Source organism: Leptinotarsa decemlineata, unplaced genomic scaffold, assembly GCF_025532065.1.
Source record: "Leptinotarsa decemlineata unplaced genomic scaffold, Ldec_3_MD MMD2_tig00078363_RagTag_RagTag, whole genome shotgun sequence".
In the NCBI taxonomy this organism is placed as follows: Eukaryota; Metazoa; Arthropoda; class Insecta; order Coleoptera; family Chrysomelidae; genus Leptinotarsa; species Leptinotarsa decemlineata.
In genome coordinates, this window is record NW_027412728.1 from 1,655,478 (window position 1) to 1,666,966 (window position 11,489).

The window sequence follows — 11,489 nt, forward strand, 5'->3', positions numbered from 1 at the left end:
ACGTAATATCAATTTATTATTCAAAAATATAAATCTGATATAAAAAATTATTTTGTGCTAGTGTAATGCCAACAAAGCATTGCTGTTTTGCTAATTGTATGTCGGATAATTGATATCCGGGAGAAAACGTTAAAACCTCGTATTAATGAGGTTAGATATAAGAAATGGATACATACTTGGAAAAGAGTGGATTTAACAGTGCAAAAAATAAATAAATATTCATATGTATGCTCTAAACATGAAATGAATAGTAAATTTTTCATAGTTGATTACTATTGATTAGAATGAGATATAACGTCAATCGTTAATTGAATTATATTCATTTATTACATTTAATTAAAGTTATTTCATTACCATCTATATTTGATTCATATTTCACTCGGAAATAAATCTGAAATTCATAATTATTTTAAATTTCTTTTATTACAATTTGAATCTACTACTCCTCGTTAACTAAAGTCCGTATATTTTTTTTCAGTTACTTTTAAATTACGGCATGCAAGCCAACGTTTTAATGTTACAACAATGTTATCCTTTACAGTTGCAAATTTGAGTTTAGGTCCAGGAATATTTTCTTTTGTTAAAAACATTCTTTTTCAACATATATTTCAACATAACATTTCAACATCAACGTATTAATCATTTGAAAAAGCTAATGTTTTAGCGAAACATGTTATGATTATTTTCAATAAAGTTAGTGGAGATCAAATCGTTTAAGTGTAGTTTGTGAAATTCTTTTTCAATTGTACTTTACCATGTTTATCTGAGGATTAGGCAGTGTTTGTCCCTACCGAAATACTAGCGCTGCTAGTGAGTGATTTTTCGTACTTCAGGAAAAAGGTTCATATCCACGATTCTATACAAAATCGCCTTGGGTCATCAATTCGTGCACCTGCCTGATGAATATATTGAACACTTCTGATCCAATGAATCGAGCCCCCTTTTGGAGGAATTCAGAATTCAATAATTTCAGGTTTTCCACTTGCAAGATTTATCCCACCACTATGATGCATAGAAGATAGTAACAAAACGGCTTTTTTCTTCTTAGGTACCTACGTATAAAAGTAAAGTAAAATTCGACGTAAATCTAAATAAACACGAATCAACATCATGATTTTTAGTCGATAAAAACTCAGATGGAATTTCTTTTTCATTTTTGCCTATAGTACCTACAGAAGTGAGGCCTTTTTCTTTCAGCTCTCTAGCGATTCCTAATGAAGAGAACCAATTGTTAGCAATAACGTTTTTGTTTGTATTTTCGATAGGTTTTGTCAATCTTACAATAGATTGCGAAGGAATATTCATTTTTTTGGAAACGGCTGCTGCAGCATTACTTTTTTTTTTGTTATTTCTGACCCGGGAAAGTGTACCTGGAAAAGCTCTCTGATAGTCTCTTTTCCGGTTTTTGTGTACTCCCCCGTATTTGTTTTCAAATTATTTATTGAGACTTGAGGTTCCTTCGAGAGTATTTTGTAGAGCCTGGCACATGCTTGGGTCTGTTCGACCTCCTCACATTGCCTTCTCCACGTATCTCTCTTGGATTTTCTCAGGACTTTGTTATACTCAGTTAGGGCCCTTCTGTATTGGTCCCATGAACCTGATTTCCTTGCGCTTTTGAAGGCTTTTCTAGTTTTTTGTCTCATCCTTGCCAGATCTTCATTTCATCAGGGCACATTCCTGTTTGATCTGTGATTTACTATGGGACAATGTTCGTTTTACGTAGAGATGATAGCTCCCTGTAATCGATCTGCTGCCAACTCTAGGTCAATGGATGTCAAAATCCATGCGATCTAAACAGGTTTCCGGGTCCACCGTATAGGCTCCCCAGTTTGTTTTCCGAGGATTTTGATATGTTAGGATCGAGGTCTGAATCCCCCCGATTTCAAAGTTTATGTGTCGATGGTCTGAACAACTTTCCTCATCGGACACATTCCATTTCCGAACGTAGTTACTTACAAATGTAGTTCCTATCGTTACGTCTATCACTTCACTACATCTCGCATTTACGAAAGTAGGTTTATTGCTTATGTTCAAAATGTCCAAGTTATTTGCCATAATAAACTGTAGTAAGTGCTCACCTCTTTCATTGGTGTTTGTGCTTCCCCAGGTTAGATGGTGTGCATTGGCATCACAGCCAATTATAAGTTGTAGTCCCTCTGCTTGGCAGGCCCTAACCAACTCCTCCACTTCCCTGGTTGGTGGTGGTTCCGGACTGTCGTAAGGAAGGTATGCTGATACAATGACGATTTCCTCAGTTCCGCCCCCGCCAGCCGTCTTTATTTTGACTGCCGTCAAGTCTCTGGAACACAAATTACTCAGCGGCAGTATATTTATTCCTTTACGGATGATGTATGTTCTTGGGGTATACGAGGTTCTGTTATAAATTAACTCCCCTCTTATGCCCCCCAATCCCATCATTTTTCCCTTGTACACCCAGGGATCTCGTATGACAGCAACATCAAACCCCCCCCCATCACTTTGGTAAGGACAGCCGAAGCCCCCTTACTGTTGTAATAAATGACCGTCGGGTCTGAATTGGCGATCCCTATATAAGTACTACTAATGAATATATAATAATCATTTCAGTTTACTCGCACCAGAAAAAATCACCCCCTGTATATGTGATCGTTCAGCCAAAGGTATTTATTTTCTTAATTTAGTTTGGTAGCGTGAGAGTTGCTGCCACCAGATCAGAAAAAGTTTGAAATCCGTCCTGATCACGCGGATTGAGAATTAGTAGGCAACTTGGTCAACAGCTGAATTTTTCCTACCTTCTAATCTTCGTGGAGAAATGGCTTGGTTATGCCACCAATTATATCCTCAGAGACTGGATTCGGCCACGTCTTAAATGCGTGGTCTTTTAGGGGTTTGAGGAAATGAAATAATATTAGCAGAATTTTCACAAACCAACTTTATTGATGAGTAAAGTTGGCAGAATAATCGGATTAACAATAAAAAAAAATTAAATGAACAAAAATCAATACTGAACGTTATTAACACTATATAAATAATTATAATCATGAGCAAACTATGGGTAAACTACTAAAACAAAATGACAGGAGTATTCCTTTGAAAACTGAAGTAACTTCACTCAGGGCATAGATATGCCTTGCCTGAATTCTACTAGCTATGCTATAAAACCAACTAAAATACAACTCTGAGAAACTATCAAGAGACCCACTTAATCGCTCCTCCCTGTATAACGTAGGAAATTACTATGACCTATAATAACCTAATAAAATGAAAAGGGAACCCGATTCGTAGCTATATTATTATGGTGAATGTTCACTGATACCCTAGGTGCCAAGTCGAAAATATAATCCACATACGCATGCAATAACATCTACACTATATATCAGAATTGTTTAAAATACGCTCACCAAACGTTTGTTTGAAGGTGATTGACAATGTTTCGTGATGAATTTCACTAGTTCGGACTTCCATTGTCTACTATATAAAATGAGTTGAAATTCCTGAAACAAGAAAAAAAGAATAATTAAAAAAGGATAGCTGAAAATAACAATTATATTAAGCAACAATAAACCTGAAATGAAATTATAGTGAAATAACCTACAAGTAAAAATATAATAATTGAATAAATGAAAATTGAAGGAATGAAAAAAGAAAATAATAAAAAAGTAGAGATTCCAAGTCACGTTAGTTCACGACGTTTCGATTGTTGGTATCTACAATCGTCTTCGGGTGATGACTGGACTGATTCCTCCGAGAGATGACTATTTATAGGTCGTTGAAATACCGTCTAGTTCCCGACATTTCTAATGTCGTGAGTCTGCTACTGATATATAGATGTCACTGCAAGGGTCGGTTTGATATTTTTGCTGTCTTGAATAAAACATATGTAGATTAACTTGGGTGGCTTCATTTTATCATGTCGTTAAATTTTGGGCTCATAAGATAAATTGCGATATTTATTATACGTTTGAGTGCTTTCTGACTTTTATTCTGAATGGGGTATACAGACTGGATGACATATTTTCGACCCCTAACGAAAGATAATGAAATGAATCATGAGGTTGAATGTTTCAAAATATCGAATTTCTTATCATCAAGCAGTTAATTTTAACGACTTTTTCTTTAAATTGCTTGGCTCTGTTGGCCTTAAGGTTATTTCTGAAAGATGATAAGGTTCCCTTTTCATACGAAGACACATGTGTTTTGGTATCTAAAATTCAACGAAAAATATAATATATCCAACTTATTACACTGTGTTGCAGGTTTATTTGTATCACTCTAAACATTATTGTTAAGACCTTTCAGGACCTTGAAGGTGACCATGCCCAGCCTGTAATAGGCTTTAAACATGTTCCCCTCCATGGTCCTGAAGGAACTTTCATTCGTGGAGTAGGCCAGGATTTGTCCTTCCTCTTCCACTTTTCTGTTCAGGAGGATCCAGTTTTCCACTCCCAGGGCAGGATTCTGCTTGCAGAGGCGTGTCCTAACTGTAGCCTCCTCGTCTTTTTGTTCCGGAATGAAGGCTAGGATCCTTGGTCTCTTAGGGAGTTCGTTGGCCTCGACCACAGTCAAGTCCGCCCCCTCCCAAAGATTTCTCAAGTTTCCAATGCTTCCTCTGAGCCCTTCTTTTGTCCCTTCATTCGCGCAGGTTATCCATAGGACCCCTGCGCCGAATGAAGTCTTTTTGAATTGCAGATTTTCGAGGGTACCAGAGGGAGTATTGTCCAATTCGCGGACAAGTCCCTCCTGGATCAGGTCTGCTTGACCCTGACTCAGGGTGACCTCAGGGTGTCGCGTGTCGGTGACAGCCACCCTCAGTCCCCTAGCAGCCTCGCTATAGGTCCCAGTTTCTCTGGAAGCCCTGGGTTTTTTCAGTATCTTCTGTGGGGGAGTTTTAACATCCTCTCTAGGTCCCTTTTTGGCCCTTTCCACAGAAGTTACTTTTGTTTTTTCCGTTTTTCTGCGGTCTTTTGTGTTACATGGTTTTTCAATCCATGTACCCGCAGCTATTTTTCGTGCTTTCATCAGTTTCCGTCTTTGGGCCCCTGATGGCCTTTTTTTCTGCAGTTCAACTTCCGTCAATCCTGCACTTATGCTTTCGGAGGGGCTGGTGTTTCCTCCGTTTGACTATGACTTTCCTGGTCAGTTTACACTCCAGGATAGTCTGGTTTCGCGAGGAGTCGCTCGAAGAGTCCTCCTCTGATATTCTAGTAGTTCTTTTATCCATTCAAGTCCCACGAGTATGGGGGAGAGGGTTGTCCACATCCATGGTGCCCCCTGCATGGATGTAAGGCTGGATACTTTGGGAGGTCGCCTGGTATCCCAAAGGCACCATTAGTGATACCTGATTAGGCTCAGGTACCATTCATCCTTTGGTACGTGTCGCATAACACCTTGGATTAAGCCTGGGTCCTTCTTGGTCTGACTGTTCTGTTACGGCCTCTTCGTCCTAGGAGACCCTACCCGCAGCTAAGCTGCTGCAGATCATTATTGTATCTGATATTTTCCATCTTTTATTATACCATTACCAATATTTCTCGCATTTTCTATTTCCAATAAGTGGAACGTAGTAATTGTACCTTGTCCCTTTTTTTGTTTCAGTTTTCAATAGAGAAGAATAATAAGTTTCCGCTTTCAGTTATTGAGTCTCACTCAAAGAATCTGACTGATGTAGCCGAACAACTACCCAAGAGACATTTGTTCTGTCAATGCTCAAAATAGTTTTGTGATGAACCTTGTAATATTCAATCCATGATATTTCCCTTACCTGAAATTTTTTGTGATAATTAATGTGGAAGGTGTTTCAATTTTCTATGCAATGACTTTCACTTTTTTGGGTTTCTATAACCGGTTGGGCAATTATTGATGTTTGAGTTTGAAACAAGAAGTTTGACAGCTCCGCCACAATGTTTCGGATTTTTTTTCAAATTGATGTTGATTGAAAAGAGGAATTAATTAGTAACAGCTCTCATGTATAAATTGATTCAATCAAATGTTTGCAATATTCTCCTCGATCCTCCTGACTTATTTCAAAATTTTGGAATATGTCTAGGGTAATGCTAATACACGTTTCGGTAAAATCAACGTCAAGCTCCGCTATTTGCACATAACAAACTTTCAGATGGACAAGTATCTACTGAAGCGCTATAATTAAGACTGGAACTATTGCGAAAATAGGATTAACGACTTTGACTCGTTCCTTTACTCAGCAGGAAAAAAAAACATGAAGCTTGGGAGGAAACAAAACAAGGAACAAAGAACCAAGACGATTCGAGGAAATAGAGTTGAATCAATCAACGAGAAAATTGATGCAAAAAGAAAGATATTCACCAAATGCAGATGATGAAATCATTTGTATAGTATTTATTTCTAGAAAGAATAAAACATTGGCTGACAAGACACATAATAGAAATGAAATAATCTTCCTACAAAAAAATCTTGAGGATGCGCGAGAAAAACAGGGAACGAATTATTAGGACTGTGTAAGACTAATCAGTTTCTAACTCGAAGGACCATAATGTTTCTAGTTTTTCTGGAAAGGTACTAGTTCTCCTACAAGTACGCCAAATCTCAGCACCAGCTGAAAAAATCAGTGATATTATAATCGAACAGTCAGCATTCGGGTATTCCAATTACCTGAATAATCATTCGAGTATAATATATGCGGAGTCAATTCAACTGGAATAAAAATTAAATAGTTACCGAACGTCGGCAGTTTCTTTGTATCGTGGTATTCATACAAGGTCTACTCCTAATTTTTACGTGGGATACGAGAAAACGAGAAACAGCCAATTGATGTATCTAGTGCTATCCGCCGTGAAAGAACGTGAAACAGACTTTTGGTTCAAGTTGCGGTTGTGTCTGTACTTTGCTCGAGAAAATGTCATTTATGTGCTGCAAATCAAAAACTTTCATTCACTATGTTTGTACCAAATTTGCTAATGTTTATCACCGGTGCTGTATCCAAAAAAAATTTGAAAATAAAAAGAAATTTTTACAAGATAACAAAATATTATGCTGCGAAGAGTACGACGAATTCAGGGGGCTAAATAAAATGAGCCTGTTGGAGCAAACCGTCCGTGAATTATCAACTGATAATGTATTGAAAGACAAACCTATGGAGCTGTTACACAAAGAGAAGAATGCTTTGATGCAGGCTGCAGAACAATCAGAAATGGAACTCAATGACTCGTTGGAAGAACATAAAAAAATCAACACAGAAATGAAAAAACTTATTGCAGATCTACAAAATAAAATAGCTTCTAAAAACGAAGAACGCTGTATTGGAACTCAGACAAAACCAGTGGTACAAAAAACAATAGGAATCTCAACAAATGAAGTCGAGTTCATTGCCGTAGGAAAAGGTAATAAACGTAAATATATAAATACACTAAACAAGGAAGTAGGTACAGACAAATTCAATAAATCCATCGATGATAAAAATACCCAATGATGAAGTAAAACAAAATAATATATCACTGAAGCAAAACTGTGTCCCAAGACAAAGAAGAATATTGATGGTTGCTGGATTCTTCGAAAAAAATATGACGAAGTTCCTCACAAAGTTCAAAAATGACGATCATATACTAGAGATGCTACTCAAACCTAATGCAAATAATAATATTCTGCTGAAAACGGCAATTAATAATTCAGAAAATTTTACAAAAAATGATATCGTTATCTTTTGGCCAAACACGATGGATACGAATTTGTTTGTCAAAATCTCATTAGGATTAAAACATACAAATACTGTTGTAATCACGGAACCTTACCGATTTGATATTGAGAATATCAACCAAAGCATCTATATTAGTAATATGTCATTCACTGACAGCTCAATACTTCAGAAGATAATTTTTTATACCCTCGATTGTCTCAGATTATACTGGATGTATGACAGAAGACAGCGGATGTACTTTGAATGAACCCTCATTAGCTCCAAACCATAGCATACATGAAAAATTTTCAATGACAACAAATAATGGCCAAAGCAACTTGGAGACTTCCTCAAAATGTTTGACTACCATTGACAGTGTAAAAGAAAAGGAGTAAGTGAGTATGTATTACATTAACATACAAGGTATAGCTAACGAAATTGAAAAAATCAATGCTTTTTTTATTGACAATAGCTACAACGTTCTATGTTTTTCCGAACATTGACAGAGTGGAGAGTGTCTCAAACTGATTAATATTCAGGGTTATAAACTTATTAGCAGTTTTTGCAGGGCCACAAAAATACATGGTGGCTTAGCCATTTACCTAAACAACAGTAATGACTCGGGCCTAAAACACTCTCTTATTGACTCGAAAGAACTCAGTTTTGAATAAGACTGTGATTTACTGCAATCTACCTAACTCAGTTGAGAACGGCTGTCGTACTTGTTTATAGATCAGGTTTGGGCGATATCGATGTATTTTTTACGAATTTTGAAATTGTTCTACACCAGCTCACAAATAAATATGATAAAATAATAATTCTAGGAGACTTTAATATAAACTTCAAAGTTGAATCCGAAGTCCTTTTAAACTTTACTTGCCTGTTAACTTCATTTGGTTTATTAGTCACAATTAGAGAAGATACCAGAGTAACGGCTACTTCTTCTAAGTGCATTGACAATACAATTACAAACATTACTGATGAATTGCTTACCACGGGTGTCAATGAACCCTGTTTAACTGACCATAGAGGCCAGTTTGCCAAAATCAATCTTATGAATAAACCACATGAAAATTATCATGAATACAAAAGACATATTTCAGCTAACGGTATAACTAGGCTTAAAAATGACTTATGTGATATTAATTGGCAAATATTTTTTAGCGACCCAATTGATTCAAATCTTTTAGCAAATTTCTTAATCACCAATTATAACACTCTCACATTAAAACTTTTCCCTCTGGAAAAATGTAAACGAAAAGTGAACAAATCACCGGTTCAATGGTTTTCAGATGATCTGAGATTGTTAAGAAATAATATGCACAGCCTCAAACAAATAGCAGACATAACCAAGACCCCAAATGGTTTCACAGCGTACAAACAGGTCAAAAAAGAATATGGTAATAAACTGATATTCGCTAAAAAAATGGCGTATGATGAATACATTTCTTCGTCCAACAATAAATCTGAAGCTTGCTGAAAAATAATAAATTTCGAGAGAAATAAATACGATTTCTATTTGTTCTTCGCCAATTGAAGTACATCACTAGTGCAAATATATTAAAAACCTCATACTTTTCACTGTTTCACTCACATATCAGTTATGGGGTACAACTTTGGGGAAATTCATGTCATTCCATTCAAATATTTAGGATGCAAAAGAAGGCATTGAGAGTGCTGGCTAATATTGGATACAGGGATCACTGTCAAGAATATTTCAAAAAACTCAAAATTATGCCATTGCCAACTTTATTTCTATATTACGTCTTGATTGAAATCCATGAGAAGAAACCGTCCTTGACGAAACAATGTCATATCCACGAACATAACACACGAAACGCTCACCACATTAGATTAAATCGATTTCGTCTTCACTTTTCGCAAAAAAATCCATAGATTACTCTCTGTACAATATTTTGCCCCAATATTTCAAAGAACTCAGTCTGAACACATACAAGAGAAAACTGAAAAATTATTTGTTGAGGCATTGCTTCTATTCTGTCGATGACTTCAGAACACATATTTGTGGTAACATACAAGTCACTACTTCTTTTTGATTTTCAAAGTTTTTACATATGTGATTGTTGTGTGAATTTTAATTTGTGAATGTTGTGTAAATTTTAACTTGTAAATTTCAAATGTAAAGCCAAACATGACTTGCTACAAACATATGGTATCATGTAACGTAGTCGAATAAATATTATTATTATTATTATATTAACTAGTAAATTTATCAGCACGGTACATTAGTCTTTTATTAATAATAATAATTATTGCTTTTATTGACGAAATGCTGTACAACATATTGTAGATATAAAAAAAACAGGCAGTTCTTAAATGATATCCTACAGCTGTTCGGATTGACTTCGTGGATATTCGTTCGAATAATGCAGTGACATTACTACCAATAGACGGAAAATCTCGAATCACTTCACTAGTTCGAAAAGGACGCAGATAGTTTCCATGGTACATGACAAACTTTCTTGACTGATTGAGAATAGTCATTCAACATTGTTGACCTTGATCTATTTCAGTACCCAACTATCTTCATCTACAACACCGAATTACTGATTATTCAATAATTAGTAATACAATCTAGATGGTTATCAGATGATCTATAGTGGAGGAGAACTCAACGAAAATTATGGAGTTCCATAATTTTTGTTGAGTGATCATCAAGTGATGATCTTCAAGAGGAAGATAAAACTGACGGGTATCTAGAAATTCATCTATGTCGTTGGTAAATTTGGCTAACCAACAATTAGAGAATTTACATAATTTAATTTGAGCCAGTTCAAACAAAGTGGAGCTACAAAAGCGAATAGACCCCAAAATGGAATAAATGGAACAACGGATGCAGTCCACAAAATTCGCATCAATTTCAAATTGATGCAGATCATTATTGTGTCTGATATTTTTCATCTTTTATTATATCATTACCAATATTTCTCGCATTTTCTATTTCTTATAAGTGAAACGTAGTAATTGTACCTAATCCCTTTTTTTGTTTTAGTTTTCAATAGAGAAGAATAATGAGTTTCCGCTTTCAGTTATTGAGTCTTACTTCAAAGATTCTGGCTGATGTTGCTGAACAACTACCCAAGAGATATTTGTTCTATCAATGCTCAAAATATATTTTGTGATGAACCTTGTAATATTCGATATATGGTATTTCTCTTGCCTGAAATTTCTTGTGATAATTCATGTGAAAGGTGTTTTCTATGCAATGTTTTTGAGTTTCACACGTTTCGGTATAATCAACGTCGAGCGCGGCTATTCGCACATAAAAGTATCTACTAAAGCGCTATAATGAAAAGTGGAACTATTGCGAAAAAAGAATTAACGACTTTGGCTCGTTCCTTAACTCAGCAGGAATAAGAAAACATGGAGCTTGGGAGGAAACAAAACAAGGGACAAAGAACCAAGACGATTCGAGGAAATTGAGTTGAATTAACCAACGAGAAAATTGATGCAAAAAAATATACAAAATGCAGATGATGAAATCATTTGTATAGTATTTTGAGAACGTATAAAACATTGGCTGACAAGACACATAATAGAAATGAAATAATCTTGCTACAAAAAATCTGAAAGATGCGCGAGTGAAACAGGGAAAGAATTATTGGGACTGTGTTCTACTCCTTATTTTTATGTGGGAGGTTTTATATGATATTAACTAGTAAATTTATCAGCACGGTACATCAGTCTTTTATTCAGCTCTTCGGATTGACTTCGTGAATATTCGTTCGTACAATGCAGTGACATTACTACCAATAGAGTGTAATAAGTTGGATTTATTATATTTTTAGTTGAATTTTAAATACCAAAACACATGTGTTTTCGTATGAAAAGGGAACCT

General features: G+C 35.7%; 1 protein-coding gene across 1 annotated transcript; it reads right to left on the bottom strand.

Annotated features, from left to right (window-relative positions):
* Positions 1 to 1,764: 1,764 nt before the first annotated feature.
* Positions 1,765 to 2,418, bottom strand: LOC111512684 (uncharacterized). The gene has a single exon (XM_023168830.1). It carries the CDS (start codon positions 2,416 to 2,418, stop codon positions 1,765 to 1,767), a length of 654 nt encoding a protein of 217 aa, XP_023024598.1.
* Positions 2,419 to 11,489: the final 9,071 nt, after the last annotated feature.

Excerpts from the sequence above, each read along its gene's own strand:
- LOC111512684 (XM_023168830.1), bottom strand. The coding sequence starts at position 2,418 with ATGATGGGATTGGGGGGCATAAGAGGGGAGTTAATTTATAACAGAACC.